The sequence below is a fragment of the Megalops cyprinoides genome, chromosome 20, assembly GCF_013368585.1.
Source record: "Megalops cyprinoides isolate fMegCyp1 chromosome 20, fMegCyp1.pri, whole genome shotgun sequence".
NCBI classification, from domain to species: domain Eukaryota; kingdom Metazoa; phylum Chordata; class Actinopteri; order Elopiformes; family Megalopidae; genus Megalops; species Megalops cyprinoides.
Window position 1 is genome coordinate 24,298,958 of NC_050602.1, and position 27,512 is coordinate 24,326,469.

General features: G+C 44.2%; 1 protein-coding gene across 1 annotated transcript; it reads right to left on the reverse strand.

Annotated features, from left to right (window-relative positions):
* ccdc18 (coiled-coil domain containing 18) lies at positions 1-27,512 on the reverse strand. Its single transcript, XM_036554583.1, has 27 exons — positions 27,371-27,512; positions 26,181-26,364; positions 25,713-25,868; positions 25,296-25,405; positions 24,906-25,034; positions 24,397-24,493; positions 24,108-24,229; positions 23,448-23,643; positions 22,949-23,036; positions 22,443-22,660; positions 21,901-22,011; positions 19,888-20,019; positions 19,311-19,445; positions 18,914-18,991; positions 17,175-17,291; positions 16,656-16,823; positions 15,083-15,216; positions 12,461-12,624; positions 12,006-12,219; positions 9,173-9,272; positions 8,332-8,448; positions 5,988-6,056; positions 5,679-5,819; positions 3,309-3,446; positions 1,797-1,982; positions 856-1,407; positions 1-631 (listed from the first exon to the last, which is right to left on the reverse strand). The coding sequence occupies exons 1-27, from the start codon at positions 27,469-27,471 to the stop codon at positions 587-589; spliced, it is 4,002 nt and encodes a 1,333-aa protein (XP_036410476.1). The 5' UTR covers positions 27,472-27,512; the 3' UTR covers positions 1-586.

The window sequence follows — 27,512 nt, forward strand, 5'->3', positions numbered from 1 at the left end:
TTTGAGTTTGAATGGCCTAGAGTTAAAAGGCTGACTGCCATTATGGCCTCTGACAATATAAACCTGAGATGGAAATAGATTTTTTATCAACTCTAAAATTCATTCTGCTACACTCTCTGGCCTGGGTTTACATGTTCAATTTACTACAAAATCCTCTTGCTGATAGGTCAAATTAGACTAAACTAATGTCCAATGGGAAAATTGTTTTAGGGTTATTTGCTGGTGGAACAAAGTTTTGATTTCACAAAACTTCTTGCTGTTGATAGAGACAACAGGAAAATTCTGTAAACATACACCTGTTTTCAGTACAATCATTTAGATCCTACATCTCTTTTAGACACAACAGCTCCAGGAATCTGATTAACGCAATCTAGTTGTGAATTCAACAAACAAGAAACAAGTTCAGGGGAAATCTGCAAATTTGCATTTGCACAGACGGTGTTCAAGTCAAGTTCATTCAGTTCTGATAACGCACTTTCAAAGTTAAAAAAAAAAAGGCACAGGAACAATTTTGTTTTTACAGACAGGAAAGTGTGAAAGTCAATTACCACTGGCTACAATTGTTTTTGTCCATACAGTCGTTGTGTTATATGTCCCCTGGAGAATACTGGTCCTCTTCCCTTAGGTCTCCCTGAAAATCAAACAGACCGAGATGAAATGGGAGGGTTCCCAACAGAGAACTCATTTTAGAGTTAGATATATTTCTTTGTGCTCATTCCTCTATGTGCTTTCTCAGAGGAAGGGGAGCAAGAAAGGAAAATGAAAATGATGAATGCAGGGAGAGATGGAGAGATAGAAAGGAAAAGAAAATGAGGAAGGATGAAGGAGAGACGGAGAGATGCAGAGTGAGCATACCTGCTGTTCCTGAGGCGAGCTCTCAGTGTCTGAGCTGGACGTCCATTGAGAGGGGTTCTCTCCCATGGAGAGCCTGAAGAAACTCAGTGCGTCTCTGAAATCAAAGTCCTGTGAATGCTGGCTGGAGGACTCCTCAACCGTGTCCTCGTTGGCCATGTAGGTGAAGGGGTTGAAGGAGGCTTCGGAGGAGGTGGCCTCCAGCTGGCTCTGACCCTGCCAGTTGTAGGGGGCCTCTGCGCTGTCCTGCATGTTCTGGCCGAGGTCCACAAAGTCATCGTCCGCCCAGATGGAGGAGTCACCTTGCTCTTCCTGGAGGCTGGACGGTGCAGCCTCCGGCTGGGGAAGAGGCTCGCGCTGCTGGGGGGCCTTCTGTGGAGCGGGTTCAGGCTCCTGTGGGGTGATCTGTGGAACAGATTCACGCTGCCGCGGGGCAGTCTGCTTCTGCGGGGCAGTCTGCTTCTGCGGGGCAGTCTGCTTCTGCGGGGCAGTCTGCAGCTCCGCACTTCTGTCATAGCTGGAGATCTTAGTCCGGAGGCGCGTGATCTCAGACTCCTGCAAACCACACAACGAGGCTCATAACTGCACAGTCATGCTCTGTGTACGAGTGCAAGATAAACCGACTACTAAAACTAAAACTCTAACAACTGACATTCATAAACTAACCAAAGATTCAGATTATGTGTCATTGCAAAGAACGGAGGATAATGACCTGTCAGTTACTATCAGATATGGTGATATGGTGACACTGCAACCAGAGTCAAATTCCTTGTATGTGTAAAAGCACACCTGGCCAGTAAAGTCCGATTCTGATTCTGAATGTGGCTCAGAGCTAAAAAAAAAAAAAAAAAAAAAAGCCTGAGCAAAGAGGAGTGAAAAAAAGCCTGAGTGAAGAGGAGTGAAAAAAAGCCTGAGCGAAGAGGAGTGAGGGGACAGGAACGCACCTTGAGCAGCAGAGCATCGCCTGCTTTCTGCAGCTGGTCCTGAAGGCTGCTGACTTGCCGCTGGGCCTCCTCCAGCTGGACATCCTTCACCTTCAGCTGCTCAGCCAGCTGCTCAACTCGAGCTGCCCCTTTGCCAGACTTTGAAAACTTGAGCAGCTGGGTCCGACTCTGCTGGTGAGCCGAGAGCTTGGGGAACAAGGACAACACCACACAAACAGCATTATTACGCTGGCTGACAGCTCTACTGTTATGGCGTCCTGTATGGATGTTCGCACCGTGTGCTGCTAAATTACCTGACATTTTAGAATCACAGCAGATAGTCTTTTATCGTCTGAATGTGAACAAAGGTCCTGATTCAAACCTACTATAACATGGATGCTCTGCAATTTGCATACACCTGATTACTCCTCTTAGTGAGTAGAACCATGGTAGTCCTTCTGCTTCAATGATGAAAGCCAGCCTCTATTTTCCAGAGAAATAAACACAAATGCATATGAATTTTTCTGTATTTAAAGGTAAGCTTTGAAGGAGGCAATACTGTGCACACCAAGCCTGTTATTAACTGCTTAACCATTAAGCAACTATAAATTGTTATAGTTAACGATTAAAAAAAAATACTAGACTTAATGTTGACTTTGATACATGTCTTTTTTTAACACACAAAAAATACAACATGATTAGCCACCAGCAGAAGAATTTGTTTTGAGAATTCCTCTTGAATCTCACAGGCACTGTGGAACTTAAATCTACTGTACACCGTGAATGCTGTCATATAACCTCAGGTTTTTAAAATATTTGCTCAGACACGTTCATTTTGACATTTTGACAGACAGCTGCGCATTGACTTGGTTAGCAAGGTAGTCAGAGGTTGTAGCCTAAATGTATACAAGAACAAAGCTGTTAACAAACTGACATCGTTTGTCTCTTAAATCTGTTAAAACGGACAGGTTGAAATAAGCATTTGAGATATTAATAAGACATTACTTTGACACTTCAAGAATTAATGTTTAATCCTCTCATTCCCTGAAAAAAACATCACAAGATGATGTGCTACGTTTTTCTGTAAGGGAATTATAAACTATTAACAAACTATGTAACCGGTTAGTCAAAGAGGTTGACTGGTAGCAAAACTCACTGCTGTTAACCGCGGTGCATACTCATCATGTACACTAGTGTGGGAAAACCTGCACTGCTGCAGGCTACAGGCATTTTTGCCTCATGGACAAAACAGGTTCTGAAAAGGCCAAAAAGCAATTCCAGCAATGTCAAAAGGAGGAGGGAAAGGCTGTGGCTGTGGTTTGTGTTGATCTGCATCTTTAGAGAACAGCGTCAGGAACAGATCTGGCCTCTGGCCTTAGATCTGCTGGCTGATCCACACCCACACAAGACACAACAGCTCACTCAAAAACCACTGCAGGTGCTGTAATGATGCTGCAGACCATCCAGCCAGAGCAACCTGTATTTGTAACCCTCTGATGATCAGAAAGAGGAACGGGGGGGTGATACTGGTACCTCCTTGCGGTGCTCCTCCTTCAGACGCTCCAGCTCGTTCTTCAGGGAGGCCACTGTGGCCTGCAGGTCCGCCTCCCTGCGGGCCGCCCGGACCTCCACCGCCGCCAGCTCCTGCACCACCTGCCTCAGCTCGGCGTCCTATCAGGGGTGGGACAAGAAAGGAGAGAGAGAAATGAGACTGAGTCTGAGCCGGAGACTGAGTGCTCTCACACACTGTGGGGCTGTGAACACCCAGGGGCTTCAGATATACACATCCTCATGCACCATTTTCCTCATATGGCTCTTAACTGGAACTGCAAAATACTGTTAAATGTTAACAAGCTTGCAGAGTATGTGTAAAAGTATAATAATGCTGTGTGAAAAAGTACACTTTCAGGGACCAAAGCCAGACAGCATTCCTAGATTCAGTCAGGATTTTTGTGCCATAAAGTAATAACTTAAGAAAGGAAAGCAAAACGAAACAACATAGATACCAGTCCTAGGACTGGTAAGAGGTTATAGCAATAAAAGGACTGGAGGTGTGCCTGCTGTAGCACCTAATAAACTACTGATACTGATGCAGTTACAGTGTATGTAAGGTGAAACGGTTCCTTCTTTAATTACTCACATTCTTGTTCCATAGACTATAAAGTAATAAACAATTATGAACTGCACTTATTTCACAACTTTTTTCGGGAATCTCAAAGAGCTTTACCCTGAAAGGCGTGCGATTCACTTTAACCAACTTGTGAGGGTTAAGCACCCACATGGGTGCTGCATGGCACCCACTTGTACATGAAATGCTCAGCAAAGCACATTAGCTGAGATGGAGAGGGAGGACTTTATGTAGAAAGTTAAGGTGGAGCATGATAACACAGCCAGACTGTGAGCCAGGTGTGTAATGGTATATTTAAGGACCTCACCAAGTTAGGAAAGGTGTTTAATGTCTCATTGAAGGATAGTGTCTATTGGAGCACAGTGTGCTCATCACTGCCTTAAGGTTTTCTACTGGGTCCAGTCAGAAGACTGCTCCCTACTGGTCCACCAATACCGCTTACAGCAGACACTTGGTTTTCTCAGGTCTCCTATCCAAGTGCTAGCCAAACCCAAAGAACCTTAATGATCAGTCATGGAAAACTCCAACACAATGTAAATTCATGAATAACACTGGTAAACTACAGGGCAGAGCAGTCTGTGAATGTGTGGTGTTTAATCCTGCACTTCAGCAGGATTTCACAGCACTGCGTTGATTTCATGACAGACTATGTGAAATGAGAGTGACTAAGGAGAACTGCTTAAAAACTGACTTGATGAAATGATCCACACAAGCATTTAAGTTCTAACTGTACATTGTCTCTTAATGTCTTTCCAGTTTTTGAAGGCAAAAATGCTTGGGATCATTGGCTCCTGGTTTTCCACCTTCCCACTCATGAAACATTAAACTCCATTCACAGCATTCATCTCTGTCTTCAGACTTCATTAACAAAGCACATCAAAACACTCTGGTGGATATGTAAACACAGCTCTTTAACACAGTGCAGGTGGAGGCAGTGTGTGCTTTAAGTATTAAACAATCAATACTTATCCAAACACTGTTGTAAAGACTGAGACTCACCAGGCTTCAATGTGACATGGAAGCGGTGAAAATTCAACAAATAATCCTGGAGACCAATGGGGATGTGTGTAACTACTGGTGACAGTGTGGGTGAGACAGCAATGGTGGTGAAGGAATAAATTTAATATATTTAATGTGTTGAAAGTATTCACTGTGCCCAACAAAAATGGCCAACAAATCTTGAACAGGCCAAAGTTGGTTCATGGTTCATTTGTCCTCCTTTTTGGTGCATCATTTTATACTGAAGTATGGATTTCTCTGCAGTTACTTCTGGGACACACCATAAATTAGCTGTAGAGGGATATTCTGCTGTATCGTAGCATTGTATGTAAAATATCATATGAGAAAGTCATCATGCCAATTGACATAACATGAAATATGATAGCCGGTTTGTTCCTAATCAATGAAGCACAACTTTGGCGCTGACAGGACAAACATTATACTGCTCAGGAAATTTCTGGGCAAGCAAAACCAGTTAACAAGCTTTCCTATTCCATCGTCAAAATTTACAAACAAGACTGATCCACTGACAACAGTGCTAGAGAATGTAGCATGGGGCATTTCTTGAGAGCTAGGCTTTGCTACTGTGCTCAGTTTGCCTAATCTACTGTAGCTACTCTGGTAGCTATTAATTACAATAACTAGGACAGGGCAGAACAAACTGAACAAACGGCGTGTGTCATCAAAAATCAACATCCAACGAGCACCAGGTGCCACCCATGTAGGGTCCTGTGTGTGAGGGTGGTCATCTTCTTATTGTTGTGGACATGCCTTACCCTCTCATGGAGCAGCTGGCTGTTACTGTCGAGCTCCCTGGCGAGGCTGTCACAGCGACTGCGTGTCTCTTGCAGTTCCTGCGCAGTCGTCTGCAGCTGCTCACGACACAGACGCAGCTGCTGGCCTTGCTCTCGAGCATCCTAACACACAGGAGGCACAGAGTAGACAGCAACATGATGAATATTCACACCAGCAAAATGCTGACAGATACTGTTGCCGTTTTTGTCTTGTCGCTAAATTGATGTGTAACCCCCTCTTGATATAACTATCGACTCCTCTGGGGGGGAGATCAATGGGACATGCTGTACCTTTTCTAGGCTGTCCTTCCCCTGAAGCTGCGACTTGGCCATCTCTAACTGCTCGCTGAGGAACTCCACCTGCACCAGAGACACAGATAATGGGAACTTAACAGGCCACTACAAAGCTGCAGGTTAGCTTTGCATACTCTATACTTACACAGCACCGAGTGCTTTTTTTGGAGTTTCCTGCAGAGATAACCATGACCCTGACCTGTGACTCACTGCAGACATTTCAGTGGACACACTGGGCCACATTTACTTCAGTTACAAAGATCTGCAGCTGTTCATACACCTTGCACTTAATAGAAAAATAAATCTGTTTCACCATCCAAAACTTTGTCTACACCAGTACACAACCACAGCTCACTATTTTGTATTTGTTCATATAAGCAATAAAATGTCAATCTATAGCTATGCCTAAAAAATATCTACAAACATTTGCATTTTCTCTACAAATTAAATGCTTATCTACAGCAACATTTAGCGTTACCACAATGACGAGGAGTTGACAGTACATCATGATACAATTAACGTTTGCTAGAGTTATCCCGTTGTCAAATTTGTTTATAGCACAAAGAAACTCTTTGTCTAGATATTCGTAACTAGCTACCCAGCTAAGGACTTACAACATAGCTAGCTAGGTGGCTAGCATAGCCTAGAGTTAACGTTATGGATAGTGACACTACTTAGCTACATTATATTCTGTACCTTAACTACTAACAATTTTTAGTAACTTAGCTCGCTAGCAAGCTCGTCCTCTTTTCCAAAACTATCAAGGCAGCTTAATCTGTAACTCATTTCCTAACAAATAACATATTTTGCTAACTAGCTAGTTAGCTAACTACCTCTGCAGCATCAGATAAATTGCTAGAGTACAGTACAGCTAGCTAGCAAGATAGCAATCAACTGCTTGATCGTTTTCAGTTGACAGCAGCTAAAATTACTGTACATATAAACCACATAGGAGCGGTAGCTCAGCGTACTCTTGCCCGAGTTAATGGGTCCAATATGTTTCGAAATGACGTTAGAAAGCTTATTAACCTTCAACTGGACATAAGTTGAGAGGTCTGAGAGGCCTGAGAGGTTCGGTTAGCCTAGCCTAGCCACGCGCCTAGAAATGCGCGCAAAATCCGCTAACACTGTAATACTGTCTCTCACAACGACGACCGTGTTGTCGAATTAACACTTGGTTTTTATGTGAGCTGGAAATAACTCAAACTTTAAAAAATATTTTTCACATTTTATAAAAGACGTCATTGAGTTTGGGAGATGGAGGTAGCGACAGAGCGAAACATTTTGGTGGGACAAAGTAACGATGGCTCAGCGCTACGTGGGTGAACGTTAGACGGAGTTTTAACTTGTGCTCAAATTGCAGGATCACCCACTTCCGACCCTCAAACGCTATCGCACCATCATCAGCTTTAGAACGTGGTTTTTGACATTTTGGACAACTTTACGTGGAACTGCCCATATATATATAAACCTTGAGTGAGGATTTGTCATATTCGCACCTTTTAAAGAAATATGCTTCCTTTAAAGTTGATGTTTCCATCGATAATTTGTGTAAATCGGCTTTTCTGTTTCATTAAGTTTGAACCTGAAAAATTTCCAAAGTGCAGCAGTTATTTTGGTTCTAAATCTTACACCCTCCAATCTCTACACAGACTAATCTAATCAGGGTCACAGACAACACCCCAACAGTTAAACTTTCCACTCTTTCTTCCTGTTATGACAGAACAGCAAATCATTACGATACATTCTGATTGCCCCAACATTAGCTCCAAGTTACAATACAGAGTGGCAAATAGACAGTACTTTATAATTCATAAAAGAACTTTCTGAAAATCATACCTGTGATCACAATGCTAGATATCAGTTCAGCCCAACCCTATCACATTATGTTTCACTTATTTGTTTTTACAAAGCAGGGCCAAAACTAATTTAAATTATGTTAGATGCAGAAAAAAAGATTCCATTATTTGTATTTTCTTCAAAGCAGGAGAAAAAACTGCCATTTGCACTCAGCTTTTGCCATATCCATTGCTGTGAGCCACTTATCTAGTTACTGCCATCTGTTGTTTGTCAAGTAAGAGCAATATCTGCCACATCTACTTCCTTGTTACTGCTTTCACTACATACACTTATGTTGCCGTGACAACATCTCTGCAAGTTCATGGCTATGGTCAGAAGAATGGCAGTGCCAAAGCCACACGGCTTCTTCTCGAGCAGCCAGAAAACAAACGCAGATAAGACTGGGCCGGGGTGAGCATCTTGGGCCTGCTCTGAGCACAATGGTGGAAAGAGGCCATAAGAGAAAAGACAACACACCGTGGAACAAGTCAGGGAAACTCACATGCTTGGTACGCTCCTGAAGCTCTTTTTCCGACTTCTCCAGTGCCTTCTGTAGGTTGAGGACCTTCTCCTGCATCTCTTGCTTGTATTCTTTGATGTTCATGTCCAGCTGGCTGAACTAAGGGGAAAAGAGCCAAATCAATTAACTCTGTCAAATCAACGATCTTCATCCATTAAGGCTTTAAATTCCTTTACAATGACAGTCAGCATGCAAGATCACACACATGTCCTTCTGTAATGACAAGGACACAAACAACTCCCTAGCTTATTGAGGAACCCCATTTCCGATCAGAGTTTAGCGAGTGATGATCTGTGTGCGCTCATCAGAGATCAGTATTGTTGATGAGCGTTTAACTGTAAACCCATGGGGGTACACTGACATTGCCATTTCACTGTGGTTGATTCTTCAACCAAGCCAATTTATGATCCATAAGGGCTATATAAGGAGACTACAGGGCACACGTGAATTAGTTGGAACAATTCATGACCACTCGTTTTTCTCAGGTTCCCTATCTCACTCTGCTTACCAGAGAATGGGAGGAGCTGACATGTTCAGTCAGCTGGCTGCATTTGTGCATGTGAGGGAACTGTGTGTGGACAGCATGGGTAGAGGAACTACTTGTCAGTGAACATGTGTAAGGACAGTACATGTGTACAGTTTTGTGTGTGTGTGTGTGTGTGTGTGTGTGTGTGAATGATTTGCATCTAACCACCTGCATGTATGATGTGCCCATGTGTTTGTGTGTGTGTGTGTGTGTGTGTGAGAATGATGTGCATCTAACCACTTGCATGTATGATGTGCCCATGTGTTAGTTTGTGTGACTGACAGCAGTTGGCTCTACCTGGAGTGCTCTCTTCTGCAGCTCTTCCTGTCTTTCCCGGAGTGCCGTGTCCATGTCCAGGATCTCGTGGGTACGTTCCTCCAGCTCCCTCTGGCTCTCACTGCAGGACCACAAACAACAGGCCTTTCAGTCTGAGCTTCACCCAGCAGCCCACAGAGAGACGCAGAGTGATGCTGTTCAGGGACAACATCACAGACAGGGCAAGCTAACTCTGTTAACCAATTACAGGACAGAACAAGGCTTTCGGTCAGAACTTTACTTCGATACTCAATTTCTCATAAATGTGACTAAATGTCAATAGTGTTAAGTGGACGCTGATGAGAACAGCATGACAACTTTGGACATTGGGGGGGGGGTTCTCAAATCATGAACACCCTTCTCAGATTTTGGAGCACAAACTTGCAAGACTGTTAATGAGCAAATGGGCAGAACACACACTGATGTAGCGTAATGAAATAAACTTGTCGATAAACAAAGACGACATCTGTCTACCGCCTATTGCAACACATTCAAAATTTTAATTTACACAGATTAAGGGGTAACACTTTCAGTTACCTACTGAAATTTGAATGCAATTCTTGCATTTTCTCTTTTGAAGTCATTAATCATTTCAGATACACCAGAGCACAGCTAAACTACGATGCCAACAATAAGTGCATATCTGGTCATCTTCAGTCAGAGGTGAAAAGCATGGGGCACAGACAGCACTTCAGCAGGCCTCAGCCCTTTCTTCCTGTGATCAGTGCACTCATGTGTTAGTCACCAGGTGTAGATGAAAACCAGAGGCCTTCAGATGTATAACATGATGAAAACATGCAAACATTGTTTTGTTAGGAGGGCTGCCAGGGGCAAGGGGGGGGGGGGGGGGGGGGGCGGAGCAGGAAGACAGGACAGACATGAGCTTTGACAGACTGAGCTTCTGAATGACTCAACAAGCACTCTACCATGAACAACAAACAATATTTCCTTTTAAACTATGCTTAAGGGATAAGGGAACCGGGCTGTGTCCTAGAAAGGGCATGAATAAACCCGGCTGCAGAGCACATGTAAACAGGGCAGCTGAGTTTCCATGTGGCTCTGTTAGCTAAGGCACGCATTGCCAGCACAGGCTTAGGGCTTAAGCCCAGACCTGAGTATGAGTCTGAGCCATGTCGTTCCCTTTCAATGGGACTGAGATTCTGTGGCGGCAGAACACCATTTGCATAGAGTGGCACTGACAGATTTGCAGTGATTCAAGCCTAATATGTGTGTCGATTCCAAATAAGGTGAGAAAAAGGGAAAGCATAAAAGGCAACACCACGGAAGAAGGCCGTGTTCACAATGTTGCTTTGAACAAAAAAAAAAAAAAACCTGCCCCAGGTGACTGTTAGTGTTCTGAGGACTTATGGGGACTGTGCTGAAATGCTTTTCAACAGGTCTTAGGTGGTGGAAGAAAGGGAAAGGGCAGGGTGTTTTTTTTTATTTGTGTCACATAAAGCATGACTAACAGAGTGTGAAAGAAGGACAAATTTTGCAGGGTGTTTCCTTGTGAACCAAGATAACATTCTTGGAAATCGTAGCACTTTTGTCCTGGTAGCACATCTTCCAATGAGGACAAAGGGTGCAATTCTTACACGTACGCGAGAAGAGACAACGGGACATCAATTTCACCTTTCAGGAGATACGTGGAAATATACATGACTTAGCTTTTAACTAATCAAAACAGGCCAATCAGAATGAAAGGTGGGCTCATTCACAACTATGATCTTAGGAGTTACATGTTGCAGATCTCATGAGAAGAACATGACAAACGCATCTTGATGACCGGTGCACCTGATCACATGTACATCAGAATAAAGATGTGATGCTTGTTTATTTGGGAGGTTCCCAAAAACACAGGTTGCCAAACCAACACAAATTACATTATCAGAGTGATGTATGTTTTAAATAAGAAAATGCATGTCACCCATTTCTACCTTTGCCAGTGACAAAATGGCACTCAATCAAGTACTCATTCACTCCCACATTTTAGTTGTCGTGGGAAAATATGCCCGAACACAGCATGAAAATGCAACTTCAGAGAATTAATCTTTTTTACCATCCCTTATTTTCTGGGATTCAAGGGAGATAGTGTAGCAGTTGACTACTGGAAAGCAAAGTATTGCCCCACAGTATGTAAATCAGTCACAAATGTTTACAGCTACTGTACCACTGCAACTGGAAAACATTGTCACAACAATATACATGTCAACACTTATTTTCCTTCATGTGAGGAACTCATGACATTTCCAGACCAAAAGGGCAGGGGATTGATGTGGCCACCATCTTGTGCCTTTCATGGGCTTGTAGCAGGGGGCTTGTGTTCTTAATACAAGTGCGGAATCCAGTCTGCATTGGACACAGACAAAATACTGGAAGCAGTCCACTGACATCTGTAAACATTTATCAGCAAAAACCAACAGATAAGTGAAAAGTTCAGCAATCTTTGTGGGAAGCGAAGGGAAGTGCAAACAGAAAGTGGATATAATAAATATTTACGATAGCTGAGAAGCAGGATGTACACCCTTTCATTACTGTTTATAAGAGAAGACATTCAAAAGCAGCTCTCACAAGCACAGCTCTTGTTAATTCTTTGCACACGCCTACTTTGTGCTTTGCCAGTGCGTTCAGACCCAGTCTGTTGCCCAGAGGAGGAGAAGAGGATGCGGACCTGGCAGGCAGGCAAACCGGAAGGCATCTTCCCACCGTGGGTGAGCCGACTCCCAGAATCCCGCAGGACTGGGAGAGCACGCTGGGAGAACGCGGCCGGTGGCGTGGCTGGGGACGGAGGTGCGCGGGGGTGGGGGGCCCTCACCTGAGGTCCTCGGCCAGCCTCTCCTTGGCGACGACGTGCTCCTCGCAGGCCAGCTGCGTCTGCTGCAGCACGTCCTGCAGCGTCTGCAGGTGGCCGCGCGTGTCGGCCAGCTCGCCCCGCACGCTGCTCAGCTGGCTCTCCAGCAGCTGCGTCTGCTGCAGCGAGTTGCGGCGGTCCATCTCGCTGCGGTGCAGCTTCTCCTCCAGGTCCATCACTGCAGGGCACACAGAGCACAAGGGACATGCGTTAAAGAGCACGAAATGTGTCTATGCAAGCAAAAAAGTCTAAACTTAGGACAGAAGTAGGTTTGTTCAACACTCAAACACTTTTGTGGAGGTCCTTTGACCTATACATCTTAGCACAGAACATAAAGACACAAACAAAGAGCACCGATATCAACAGAAAAAACGACAGATGAAGCTGATGGTTAAAAGGGACCCCGGTGCATGCCATACCCATCTCTGACTTCTTCTCCAGCAGGCCCTGGGTCTCCTGCAGCATCTCCTCCATCTGGCTGATCTGGGAGGCCTTGGCGCTGCTGTCTCTCCGCAGCAGAAGCAGCTCCTTCTCCATCTGCGTCAGCTCGTCCCGCGTCTTGCTCATCTCCGCCTTCAGCTGCCTGTGGGACGCGAACACCGCAACTGAGCACGCTCCGTCCCTGCCGGACCGGGCCGCCTGCGCTCGCTGTTTTGGGGGCTGCTTCGGGGTTCAGTGTGCACACACACTAGGCTTTCACGCTGTCCTAGCCCCTGTGTGGCAGTACTACGTCTGCTCCCCTCACTTAAGCTGCATCTAAGCTCCACCAGCGGGCGAGTAGTGAGAGGTCAGTATGTGGGATCTCCTACTGAGATTCTATTTGCTCTCCCAAATCTGCTGGCTACTGAGCCCCACACTCATAGAGAGAGAGAGAGAGAGAGTGTGTGCACTCCCCTGCCCTGAGCCTTCTCTGTACAGTCTCACAGTAAGGAATGAAGGACTGGCTGCTTATATATCCCTTCTCAAGGCTGGAAATAGCCTACATATAAAAAGGCACTGAGTACAGAAAGTTTCAGATGGAAGTCATGAGACCAGCTCCAAACACCCTGTGGCTAGTTGACATTTTAGCCCTCGACCCACATAATGTAGATGCCTGATTGGGGGCAGAGAGTTTCAGCGTGTCGAGCACTGGCTTTCACTCTTTAGTCAGCTGGCGTTTGCCAAGTTAGATGCAAAATAAAGATTTATAACACTTGTACGCAATAAAATGTATAACACTTTTACGCAGCATTACAAATACATACTTAAAAAAGCCATTCATATTTTCTGCTCTAACCAGGTCACATTTAACAAGCTCTATGCATCCCGCATACACTAATTCAAAGCTGCTTTGGAACTTGTCATCCACGAACTCCATGATGAATTCATAATTAATGCTCCCCAATTAACTAATGTTCACTGATGCAGCAGAGTTAGGGACATATTCTCAAATCCCACCAGTAGTCTGGCCCTGAACTCTCAGCCAGAACTGGTCACAGCTGTGAAGATGCTGTGTGGCTACAGCTGTCCACTCAAAACAAATCACTTCCATGCTGCGCTAGAAAGGTTGAGAGTACAACTACTGTCCAGACTGCTACCCACAGAGACAACCTCTGCCTGCCTTGTACCACAGCCAAAGCCAGCTTCCAGCAAATCTTACCATCCACATGCTTTAGCCACTTTCTTACTTGATCCAGTGAGAGAAAACTGGGACAACTTCACAGTAATCTAGCTGAGACTCTGTTTCACATTGGTCTTAATCACAAGAGGATGAGGCTACCCTCTCATCACCCTTGAAGATAATGTGTAAAATTACAGCAATCCAGAAAGCAATGAAGCCAAAACTGCCAATAACTGAAGTCTTTTCATTCGCCTTTGGAATTGCTCCCTGGCCTTAACCATAAAGACGTAAGCAGTCAGTTATTCCAAAATCCTTCTAAAAACACCCTTTCAGGGGCATTAGCTGGCTGCTAATGTCTTTAATTTTAAAAGTAAGGAATTAAGTGAAGCTTAGCATCAGTTTACCGCACATTCAGTGCAGTTTCACACCTTTTGCTTTTTATTTAAGAAGCCTTTTTTGTTTTGCAAAATTAGTTAGCCAAATAGCTATCAATTGTTTATACCTAATAAAACAGATTTCACAGTGCTCTGTCCTGTAGCTAATTATTCGTGTTCACTAGTGAGTTATCCATCACTTCCAGCTGTGTAAGGAGGCATGAAGTCTAAAGAGCGAAACATGAGAACTGAATAAATCAGAGAAGTTAGTAAGTATCACAGGCCAAATAAAGGTGGCCATACTGTCTGATTTCTGCAATGGCTCATTTGTTCCTTCTTTGAGAAGTTGAAAGGTCATTAGCAAGGTAGTAAAGGGACAAAAGGACAATGCAAACCCGGGGTTTAGGGGAACATGCACTGATAGTACTTTCATGCCTGACATTTAGTGCATTGCTCCACAATCAGAAAACGATCAAGCAGCCAGTGAAGGAAGAAATGATTTGCAAGTCCTGTCATTGTTCCATGTTTGGTTTGTGAGTGTGGACGTGGGAAATATCTCTGCTTGGGCAGACCCTGCACAGTTTCTGCACTGTGGGAATCAATCATATATGACTGGCAGAAACCGTAATAATGAATGAAAAAATGAATAATCAAAGTGTCTACCATGTCAGCCTGAACACAGCTATTGCTGTTCCCTTCTGCCACATTAGTTCAAGATGACTAATATACGGTATTATCAGCACTAAACAGTAATTCTTGCCAACTGCAGATGTGCTGTAAATGCAATGAAATCATATAGCATGATGCCGCAATAATAATCAGAGGCCTCCTGTGCTCCAGCCACAATATACATACACATGAAAGAAAACAAAGACCAATGCTTTTGTCAGCAGCATTACACCTCTTCATTTCGAGGTCGGTCACTCTCTACCAGAGCTGAATACAAACCATCTCTTGTATGATGCTTAAGGCAGAGATGGTCACCAGTGGATCTCTTAGGTCATGACAGTAACAGCCACCTGAGATGCAAGTTTCATCTCAGATACAAAATACAAGGCGCATCTTACGCGAGGGATTCATTGAGCTTGTCTCTCTCTCTCTCCTTTGTCTGCACCTCCCGGCTGGTCTCCTGCGCTCTCCTCTGCAGCTCCTGGGCGGTCACCGCCCTCTCCACCTCCAGCTGCTGCTCCAGCTGTGAAACCTGGGAGGAAAAGGCTGATGTAAATTCAACGCAAACACTTCTGTGTACTGCCCTCACGCCAGTTTGAGATGGCTATATTGTCTTATGTAGGAAGATTTACAGAATAACTTCAGAAAGCTGCTGTTTATTAAATTTCTGGCCGCTTCAACCAATGGTTCAGGAGTTGTCAGGAGTGCTACATATAATATGCGCAGCATAATGTGATTTTACACATAAACAGGACAAATTAACTGGTATATGACAGCATCAGTGTTTTGACACAGAAAACACAAATAAAATTGCTGAATAAGTTGCCACACCTTTATGGTCCACGGCAAAACTGTCATAGAGAATCTGCAATACACTGATTTAAAGGGGATTTTTGAGGAATTTTGTTGAAAACAAGAAATTCAACTAACAGCCATAAAGCTCAGAGTTTCTGAAAAAGCAACAAACAGTGTCAATTTTACAGACAACGCGGCTGAAAAAAATTAGAAGAAAAAAAAAAGGCCACAAGTACCTTCACCAGTTGCCCCCTATTAATCAAATATAATTAAACAACATCTAGATGCCCTACTCCTCTGTAAGACTTGAAGCAGAAGTAAGCTACACAGCAGTATCCTTGTCCTTCACAGTGCCTTAGTTTAAACAAGGTCAAAAATAGGAGCTGTTTTTGCGTAGGAACATTCCTTCATTGCCACATGATGTAGCCTCACTTCAGTCAACCCTGCTTTCATGACCCACAAACCGTACATGCATGCTCATGCCACAGCACCGTAACACTATGAGTGGAAACCTGCTCATTGCCCTCGTTGCCTGTTCCTTCCAACTGCTCTGGAGTAAGCCCTGCGAACCTGACATGCTCTGCTTTCATATAAAAACCTTTTCTCATCAAATCACAACAATGAATGCTCCTTTCTGCACACAGCCAGAGTTGAACAACTGTAATTAAAAAGATTTGAAACGTTTCCTCTCAACTGCCTCGCGGGTGTGACTCGGTCTCCTACTAAGATGAGCACTGTGATAAAAAAAAACCTTCTTCAGTAAAGCATCACAGAGGCCTTTGTACTTTGCTCTAATTCTTACACTGAAGCTCTCATCAAAGGGGATTTCAATTACAGTCACAGAGCGGTAAACACACTGTATGCAACACATCTATTTAGACCTTTTAAAGTGAACAAAGTTTGCACACAAACCATCTGGCTAACATAAATCCATCACACAGCTGCTTAAAATTTACTCTTGGCTTTAAAGAAACACGCAAGAAGATGGGGGATGTCTCACAATCATCTGACTTTTGAGATCATAAAATCCACACATCTATGAACTTCAGCTCCCTTCCTTTCTGGTGAGAAAGACCAGAGGGGTCAGACCTTGAGACTCAAGCCAACCTGTCCTGTCTCCAGAGACGGGCCCAGTGACAGAGGGAGCCTCAGTGCTGGCTTTGTGGTTTCAGGTACCTGTTTCTGCAGCTGGGCCTGGCTGTCCTCCAGCTCAGAGACCCTGGCGCTGCTCTCCAGTAGCATGGTCTGCTGCTGCTGCAGGGTGTACTGTAGCTGCATGATGTGTTTGTCAGAAGCCTTGGAGGCCAGAGCGTCGCTCCTTATCTCCTCCTCCAGGGTCACCACCTGGAACACAGGGGTCGCAGCCAGTTAAGGCCAGGGCAAGTACATACTGCCCATAGTGCTGGAGCGTGGCTCACAGGACTTCCCGAAATACAAAAACAGATTAAATCGCTTTTCATCGTGGGGGTTGGAATTCACAGCAGTGCAGCGACTGGAAGCACATGGCGTGGAGAAGTCAGGTCGTTCCAAACATAGGCAGCAGATGAAGAAACACGGCCAGCAAACAGTGGCTTCATTGTGCTAAATAAAAAGAGTACCTCAAATCTCCTGATAAAGACAGATGGGTTCCACTTTTCAGCAGTTAAGAGGCAGCACAGCCGATATGTGTGTGTAAAAGCTCGGTGTATCCCGCACCTCTTTAGACTTGACCTCGATCTGCTTCTCATATTGCACCTTGGCCTCCTCCATCTGCTGCAGATAGATGTTCAGTTCATTCCTGCATGACGAAAGTGCCGTCTCCAGACTCCTGACCTAAAGAGAAGCGTTGCAGAGCGCATCATTCGTTTGCTACGTAGACAGTGTTATCAGGGCAAATTACAGAGTTTATATACCAACATATAATCTATTTAAATAACTGGATATTTACTATTCCGATTTGGCAGCTTGGTCAGAGTTACAGCAGCATTTATACAACTGTCACACCTGCAATTCCCACCTACTACCCACTGGTTACCATCTAAGATCCCTAAACACAAATGGCATGCTGCCACCCCAATTGTACAAAGACAATACCCGGTGAACTGCAAAAATACAAATCTTTACTTAACCATCTGTGAGACAATATCGACAAGACGACTTACAGCATTTATTAAATTTTGTTCAGGTTTTGGGATAAAGAGCGACATTTTTCTTTAAAATATGTTCCTGTTCAAATTATCATGTTTGGAAAATCCATCTTGATCTATAATCCCCACATTTTAGTTCAGCAGAATGTCAGGATATTTTCATCGGCAATGGTTTCAATGTTTCTGTGTTTGAAAAACAAAGTTCTTTTCATATGCTGGAAAAGATACAAATGTTCAGTATTAACACTTCACAAAAGAAGCAACTGTCTTTGCAGAATCTCATCTGCAAATCGATCAGGGAACCAATAAAAACAACTGAAAACTTCTTATGCTCCAGACTGTTCAGTTAAAATACATGCCAGTATGAACTGCTTTAACTATTACGAGTACAAAGAAATCTCAGCCAGATCTCAAACTATTTTTAAGGCATCTTGTATTCTACAATGGATGCACATTACAGAACAAGGAGCCAGTTCTACAGCAGAAACATTTCCATTTCTTTCTACAAAAATTCCACTTTGAAATCAGAATGTGGTGAATGGATGAATTTCTATTCCCTGTAATGAATGAGGGTTTGAGGATTTTCCTCATTGTCATTTAAGATGTCAAGGCATGTACTGTCAGCTATCCTGAACAATTTTTCTTACATTTGCTCTTTATTGAAAGATATTTCATAAGTCTTCTCTTCTAAATTTTTGTCTGTCTACCTCAAATTCCCAGAATGCACTATGTACCTAGCTGTGTCCCTTCCACCTGTGAGAATGCAACTAGCAATATGATTACATGTACATAAATTATTATTTTACTTAGTATGGTGCAAATAATCTTAATTACGAATCTGGAATCTATTTTTGCATTTAAGTAAACAAAACATTTTTGAAATACTGAGTGAAAACAGTGACCTGCGAACTTAATTTTCACAGAGAGGAGGAGACAGGCAAATCAATGCATTCTGGGCTTTGAATAGCTTGAGTATAATATTTCTTGAATATATGCATTTAATTTCAAGATCTTCATTTAAGTTAGCCTTCAGAAGAAGACCTGACCAACTTCATATAAAACATCTAACATTTAGTGTTAAACATTATTCATTTGAATAATTTATTGAGCAAATAATTGGTGCAAATAAAGTAATGTAAAGTAAGTAATGTAACACCTCAAGAGTACTGAGCAAAGGTGAGAGAAATAACTATACATCCCATTTCTCTTTCAATAAACACACAAAGCTGAGGTAAATTCTCTTTGGTTTCCTCAGCATAGCCTTGAGAATGACAGCACTGTGGTTGGACTTGGAGTGAAGACACAGACCTTGGCCGCAGATTCTGAAGCCTGCTCTTCAAAATGCTTCACAGCTTTCTCCATCTGTATCACCTTCATCTCCTTCTCCTGTTAATGACAGCACAGGGAGATTCATTTAACGTACTCATTAATGGCTTAATGTCTGAATATGCAGGTAGGTGTGAGGCACAGCAATGAAAGCGCATGGTGCGTGGCCATGTGGAAATGAGTTTATGGGGTGTGGCCCTATGGAGGCATGTAACTATCTAGGGCAGTAGAATATATGGGGAACGGCTCTGTGAAATTATTAGGATAAATATGGCTTGGCCCTGTGATGTCTGAGTGTAAGGGGTGTGGCTGTGTGGAATTATTAGCTCTGCGTTTTCTAAATGTAAGCGCTGTAGCCCTGTGGACGACCGGGGCCGACCTGTGCGGCCTGGGACAGGGAAGCCTGCAGGAGGTCGACTCTGCGCAGGGCGTCCTGCTTCTCCTGCTGTGCCACAGACAGGCCCTGCTCCAGCTGCAGCACCTGTGCCTGCTTCTGACCCAGAGACAGCTGCAGCTGCAGGAGGAACACACGGATGCCTCACACAGCCGATACATGCGGTCGCATTCGCAGTCAGAGCAGCGAAACATGGTATCTCACGCTCACACACACATACTCACACACAGACACATACACACAGACACACATACACACACACACACACACAAAATCATTTGGTGTTTGCTCTCCTGTGGTGTGAAAAATAGCTGTAAGCTGTAATTGAGTGTGTTAGGGGAATGCATTTATTAAGCTGCAGCAATCCTGCATGAATGCTGCGCATATTTAGATCAGATGAATCACACTACTGTTACTACAAAGGGTGAAAAGAGGGGGGGGGGGGATGAAAAAAAGAAGTCCATGGAATAGGCACACACAGACACACAACATCTCTCACATAAGGTCAATATTAAGGTCTCAAGACAAAAACATGATGAATACTGAAACCAAAAAAACTCACCAGTTCTATTTGGTCCTGGAGTTGCTTGACCTGCTCAAAACTTGCTTTCTTGGACTTCTCCAGAGCCTGCTGGTAGTCCTTCTGCTTTTTGCTTAAGAGGGATTCTAAGTGCTGGACACGGTAGGTCTTTTCCTGAGAACAGAGACAGAGAGAAATAAGCCTGACTGGTAACTTTATTTTATTTTTTTTTATAAATAATGTCTGGCCTTTAAAATTTAGGACAAAAAACAATATTACTTGTTTTGCAGAATTCCCCTTTTCTTGTTCACTGCTTGTATATTTGTAAGTGATGGAATTACAGGCCTCTGTATGAATTAAACAATGACTTATGAATCACTCTGTGGTCAGTGAGGACACAACCACTAAAGACAGTGAGTGTGGTTCCTACACTGGATGAGATAATATAGCTCAGAGGCCTTCCACGGCCTTAACAAGCCTGCATAAAGGCTAGATAATGAACAGGAAGTGGCGTATAAGGACAATTTGAGGGATCCAGGGAGGGGAAGCAGGTCATGAAAAGAAATGGGAAATAACGTTAGTTATGTAGTTAACAAGTACATCCTTTACGGACACTGTATTCTGTTTTCTGTGAACTTGATCGGTTGTGCATTTTGTGTACTTTTTGTCAACAAATATAATGAATATTGTGTTGAAAGAGGAAGGTATCAGTGTGTCAATGGGACACGGTCTGAGGCACTGAAAGAGTACAATGAAGTGGGATTTTACTGGGGGGAAAACGATTCAGGAAAATTCAGCATATCCCTATAAAAGCAAGTCCTTATCTGGGAGTCTGGAGTAAGTTATTCATGTCTGAGTAAGCTTTCCCAGTTGTTTGGAGGAGACGCTGTGGCTGAGAAAATGGACGGCATACTCAGACCCTGTTTAAAATGGCTTTTTTTCACCGAACACTGAAATTAGTTTGTGAAATCTGTGTTATTTCTCTAGCCGTTGAGTTGTTTCATTACCTTGCTCCGCTATGAACAAAACTCACGAATTGTCCGTGCCGCTGAAAGGAAAGGCAAATTTTTTCACCGCACCTGCTGTCTAGACAGTCCCTTTTCACTCCTGCGCAGCTCAGCCACGTTAGGACAGTGTGACAGCTGGTGGCAGTGCAGGGATTAGTTTTTGATTTTTGGAAGTGTATTCAAGCACCATTTACATCATTGAAGCTAGACACAAGCAGAAGGGGCAATACAGCAGCAATGAGATCATGCTCACAGCTTAACTAAGCCGACACCTGGGACACTAGCGGACACACATGCAGACAGACAACATGACAAGTAGCTAGGCCATGACCGCTAGAGGAGTGAGCTTAGGGACATGGAGCTGGGGAGGACTACAAGCAAACCGAGTGAAATAGCAGAAACTTTGGGGAAACTCCACAAAGCTAACACGCAACACGATCAGCAGACTCGTTTGCAGGAGCAGTGAGAGCAGCAGCAGGAGGAGGAGGAGGAGCTAACCACGCTTACATGTCAGTGGACTACAGAAACTGCAATGGTTATGAGCAAAAATTGCAGTTCTGAGGGAACACTAAATTATTCCAATGTTTTATTGCTAAAAGTTTCATTTCTTTGATGCGGCATACACAACCTATATCACAAATCTGATCTGACACAGATCAGATACCAGAACTCTCAATTTTAATCTTGTTAATCTGGAGCCTAGGTCAGTAACCCCTCCCCCAAATGAATGTATATCTACATAAAAACCCAAAACAGCAACCAAGGCAGGGATCCAGATGACCTCATCTGATAAATCTGCGGGTGTGTGATGGGAGGGGGCGAGTGTACAAATTCTCACTGCTTCCAGCAGAATACACACACCACAGCTCCCACACCTTGCATACACTATCTAATCTACCATGTATTTACTCACAGACTTCAGATGACTTGTTTTCAGTATGGAAGGCAGTGGATATCGCACTAAAGAAAGCACGCTGTTCCACTTTTTTTATACTACTATGATTATTTTTGTTTTTATTTAGTATGTGTGTGTGTGTGTGTGTGTTACCAGCAGAGTCTGCTCCAACTCGCAGTTCTTCACTGCAGCCGATGAGTAAGCCGTGGTCTTCTCATGCAACTGCTTCTCCAAGGCTGTTAGCCGGGTGTTCTTCTTTTTCGTCTGCAGTGCCACACATCAACCACCAGAGGGAGACATTGTTAGTAAAAAAAAAAAAAAAGCGCATTCATGGACACAACGCATACACACATACACACGTACGCACACAGTCACACAAAGCTCTCACTTCCTCACAGGATCGGAACATTTGAAACTTAATATATATATGAACAAATGTAGCATTGTCAGTTTTACTTCAGTTTTTACCAGAAGATAAGGCAATCCTTTGTAACCTTGAACAAGGTTCTGGACCTCACCATGGATCAGAGCCACCTACTGACTGAACTGTTTGCATCAAAGCCATGACATCATACTTTTCACAAAGACTTTGACCAGTGTTCTTTGAAATTATGGATCTATTTGTTTAATGATATCATATAGCTTTATCTTTGCATGGGATTTTTCGGGCCGCTTGGCAGGGTCTCCTTCCCTACCTCCCTCTCCAGCTGGGTGGCCTCGTTGGCCTTCTCCATCAGCTCGTTGTGGATGTGCTGGAAGTGGCTGGCCCGCTGGGCCATGCTGCACTGCAGGGTGGAGATCTCCTCCTGGGCCCTGCTCAGCCTCTCCTGCAGGTTCGACACCAGGCTTGCCTGCCTGCTCCTCTCCTGCTCCAGCGCCTGCAGGGCGGGCAGCAGCTGCTGGTACCGCTCCCCTGCACCCCAAGGGACAAGGCAGACAACAGTCCTCAGACCGTTTACCTATAGCGTAACCACACTGGCTGGTACTGGGCAAAGCCTGGCTTCCAAGCCAAGCAGTATATTAATGACTGACACCCATGTTGACAGTTTAAAAGGAGGCAATTACAAGCAGCAAAAAGAGGTTTAGTGTTCAGTGTAGCTGCACTGCCCATCTTGGCAATGACAGTGCTGGAACCCAACATTTTTGCAGTAACTGAAAGAGGGTGAAAGCGGGAGCCGGGACAGAGGGGCGGGGCGCACACCTGGCCGGTTGTCATGGAGGGCACTCTCTGATGGGTGTGGCACAGGAGGCAGGATACATGGCTTTGCACACAGAGCTCCGCCTTCACCCTGAAACACGAGAGGAGCATGTCAGCAGTCAGCCCTGGGAGTTCCACTGCCACAGGGTACCTGTGAGCGGAGATATGAGGGGACCTACCCTTACTCTGAACAAAGCCCATTTGTTCTCCTGTGCTGTTGGCTAATGGCACAGGACTAAACCCCAGCTGAAGGGCTCAGCCTGCACTTGAGACGCGTGTGATTTGGAAGCCCCATCAATCAGTTCTGACTGAGCCGAAAACAATGTGCCTGAAACCCAAACAAAGGCCACACCTCCATCATTAAGTTCTATGTTAAGTCCTCAGTTCAGGAAGACAGGAGCTTGGAGGGTGATGGCAGGCCTAGCTGTGAGGAGCTGTGATGGGACTGACAACGTGTGTGTGTGTGTGTGTGTGTGTGCGTGTAACGCAGAGCGACGGTAACCTCTCGCAGGTGCAGCAGGCTGAGGATGGCCTCCAGGCTGGCCAGCTCCGCCCGGCTCTCCTCCGCCTCCCGCAGGCAGCGGGCCAGCTTCTGCTCCTGCGAGGCGCTGTGGGCACGCAGGTCTCTGTTCTCCCTTTTCACAGCCGCATTCTCCACACTCACCGCCTGCATCTTACTGGAGTTTTCCTTCAGCTGCCTGCAGCATGGCGGAGAACAGGGAGAGCTCAGTTCCTGACTGCAGTCTCTCCCCTACACACTGATCCACCGGAGAGCTCAGTTCCTGACTGCAGTCTCTCCCCTACACACTGATCCACCGGAGAGCTCAGTTCCTGACTGCAGTCTCTCCTCTTTACTCTGATCCACTGTCTCTCAATCCAGTAGTGCATCACTGACTTCAATACTCCACAAACAATCTAACATCAGAACAGGAAATACATATCAAAAGATCCTTTTACAGTAACCTGGCTTCTCTGAATTGTCTGACACTACAAATGCCCCACCTGTGGTCCAATACAAAGCAGTTTGTGACAAAAAACAGGTTAACTATTATTCCTGCTGCCAAATGCAAACATGGATATATACAGAGGTTCTGCTGTTCTGGAAATCCCTTTGGAAAGGGCCACAGTAAACATACTGGTAGGGGAAACAGATCACACTCACTGGATCAGCTGAGTCATATCTGCCTGCTCCTGCTCCAGCTTAGAACACTTGCATTCCAGCTCTTCTCTCTCCCTGTCACACTCAATCAGGCTCTCCTTCAGTTTGACCTCATTTTCAATGACCTTGGAAAAAGAACAACAGTTTCTTTTTAATCATCAAACAATTCACCATTAACAAAATATCCCTGCTCTCCCTGCAAACACAGTGTTTATGGATATACATAGAACTGTGTGAGATTCACCTAAGGTTTGGAAGCTTGCAGCTGGAAATGAAGGGACTGACTCATTACCTTCTGGAGTTTTTCTGAAACGTTTTCTTTGTATTCTTTAAAAGCCACTGTCAGCTTCTCAGCATTACGGAGAGCTTCATTCCTTTGCTGCTCAGCTCTTTAGAAGAGAAGAACACTCCGTAAGAACAGCGCAGTCCTTGCCAAGGCAGAGACATAAATCCATGTGGTCCTTCATGCCTCATACCTTTGCAATCATTTCAATTCAACATATTGTGTAACATAACGCAGCGGGCAGCAGTTCCTAATGGCAGTCACGCATCCAATCCCCAGATGGACGACTGCTGTTATTCCATTCTGCAAGACTTTACCTTAACTACTAAAGTGGGAACAAGTATTCTTTCAATTGGAAACAAAGTGTGCAACACAGAAGACTGCAAGCAACACAAATTGCCCTTGAACTTATAAGCTGCACTGCAAGTTTCTCACTCAGTAAATCCTGCATTGTAGTGTGTAAGTAGGTTAGGCTTTGAAGGCAATACTGTGATGCTGAGCCAGAGAGCGGGCATTACCTTTTCCCTTTACTGGTTCTCTGTGCTAATTCAGCTTTGACAGACTTGAGCTCATCTTTCAGCTTGTTGACCAGTCTGCTGCTCATGACCACCGCCTGCTGACTCTCCTCCAGCCTCTGCTCTGCCGCCCTGCATGAGAACCCGGGGCAGAGACAGCACACTGCGTCTTGCATCTAATGACGAGCCATTGCATCATCTGAAATGTATAGACTCACAAAGAAACTGTCTTTTCTTCACAGATGTGGCGTGATTTGGCTGAAACACAGAGACACCACACTGCGTCTTGCATCTAACGTTGAACAACCGCATGAACTAAAACGCAGACTCCCAAACTGTCTCTCTTTCACAAATGTGGTGTGATTTGGCTGAAAGGGAAGACTCTTCTGTCACCTGAGTGCATTGGCATGGGCTTCCACCTCAGCCTCCAAGCCCAGTATTTGCTCCTTCATCACTGACACACTGGAGGTCTTGGAGCCGATGGTGGTGCCCAGAAGCCGGATCTGAAATACAGTGGCGGGACGAATATGTAAAACTCATTCTTTCAGTTTCAAGGGTCTTAAACAGGACCAGCTTACACGGCTTATAGTTTCTACAATCCATTGCAAAAGGCTCCGGTTACATGTCTATCGCCTCTGCATTAAGCACCCCTGGCAGTTACACAATGCTACAGGTCACAAAAAACAAATAATTAGGGCCATATTTTTCTGAGAAATAAATAAACTCCTTAACATACAGAAGTAACCATGCTGTCATACAAAATATTTAGTCAGCAGGTAACAGGTAGTGATTTTCATTGGACTCATGAACCTTGGTCTTGGAGCCAGCAAGTTCAAGCTGTACAGCCTCCAGTTCGTTGGCCAGCTTCTGGTTCTCCAGCACCAGACAGGAGTTCTCCTCACGGATGCTGCTGAGCGTCCTCCTGAGCTGATGGTTTTCCATCTCAGCATCCCTGGCTGAGGGTGGCTTGTGGAGACAAAGAGCATGACAGGAAGGCAAATTTCACAGTGCTCCACAGACAGGACGAAAGTCAATGTTACCATGTCAAAGGATTGCTATAATAATGAAGGCCATAAGTATCTGTCTTAAACGTTTTCTGTGTAACTCCAGGCCTAGCGTGAATCCACAAACTTCCAGCATCACAACAGGTTCTCAAAACTCAAGGAAAGCATTCCTCTATTAAAAGCTCTTGACTTTACACAACAGCAAAATTCATAGCATTGTGTGTGAGAGATTTAGTGACTGTTTCTGCTTTGTAGGGTGGATCCAGCTCTTTACCCTGGGGTCTGTGAGTGATGCACTGCCACTGGCCTTCTGTTCAGCCATCCCAACTGAGGTCTCTGGGACAGTGGGAGTGCTTGTTGGTGGCTGAGTGACATCAGGCTGCTGGAGGTCTTCCAGTGTCAGGCCACCTGGTTGATCGCGCTGAGGACTGTGGTCTGAGTGTGAGCTGGTGCTGCCACTGATCGACATGCACCGTGGAACAGACATGAAAACAAGCAGGTATGTACACTGTATCATCCCATCCGTGGTCCATTGTAAGCTAAGAGATACCGGACACCATTCCATACTTATATTCACCCCATGTACACACAGTGTAAGTATTACTTGCCCAGCAGGGTCATTCAATGTGAAATGGGACGGACCCCAAATATTCTTGAATGATGGCTCATGCTTTTGTCATGTAGAGATTCTTAATCTTAAGATCATTGTATTTATCTTAGCAGTCTTTCCATTATGTCACTCCACAATGATTCTGCTTAGTAAATTCTACCTCACAAAGTTAAAGTTAAAGCTTCAGGAGACATAGAGGGTTGTGTGATAGAAAACTAATACTTGGATATGTGCTGAAGGTTTCAAGAAAACACCAGAGGTAAAAGTGTGCTATAAACACAAAGCTTGACTAATAATTACATTCAATCTCATATGCAATAAATGATGATATTCTTCTATCTTGATAACAAGTCTTGAGAAATGCACTTCCATGTCAACATGGAAAGTAACACTTCACATGTTCTATTTGCTAAATATTCTTAATAAACTAACATAATATGGGCACTATTTGTAAAACTACAAGGGGTCCTATTCTAGAATATGGTGTCACAAAAACTTTGTGAAAATAATATATTTTAAAAATATTTAGTCATATTCTTTAAATTCAAGAAATTAAGGATTAACATCAGTTCCGAACAAATCTCAAAGACCAAAATGTATCCGGGCACACCACGAGTGTAAATGTGACGCCATGACCTTGACTGCAAAGAAAATCTGCCAGGGTCAAGCCAAAATCTGTCCTATTTTACAGAGTGAGATTCAGCAGAGGGTGATTACATTAGAAGAAATGATTTACATTGACCCTACATCAGTTGTTGAGACACAATACATTTCACCAGTCCAAAATAACTTCTAACAGTACAAGTATTCAGCAACATTCAGCAAACATTGTAAAATAGATCAATTACGCCTACCTCAGCTGTTCCCCCACAGACTGCAAATTGATCTCCGTTATCCTTAATTGATTTCTTAAATGAACTACATCTTTCACGAGATCTTCGTTTCTGTGAAACATTGATGACTGTCAAGATTCACCAGCCACCAGTCCTACAAAGC

Bases quoted from the DNA above. Each gene is read 5' to 3' on its own strand.
- ccdc18 (XM_036554583.1), bottom strand. From the start codon at position 27,471: ATGTTTCACAGAAACGAAGATCTCGTGAAAGATGTAGTTCATTTAAGA. The intron at 24,230-24,396 runs GTAATGAGTCAG...TCTTTTTCCAAG, and splicing joins TTTCAGAAAAACTCCAGAAG to GTCATTGAAAATGAGGTCAA. The intron at 632-855 runs GTATGCTCACTC...TTTGATTTTCAG, and splicing joins GCTCGCCTCAGGAACAGCAG to GGAGACCTAAGGGAAGAGGA.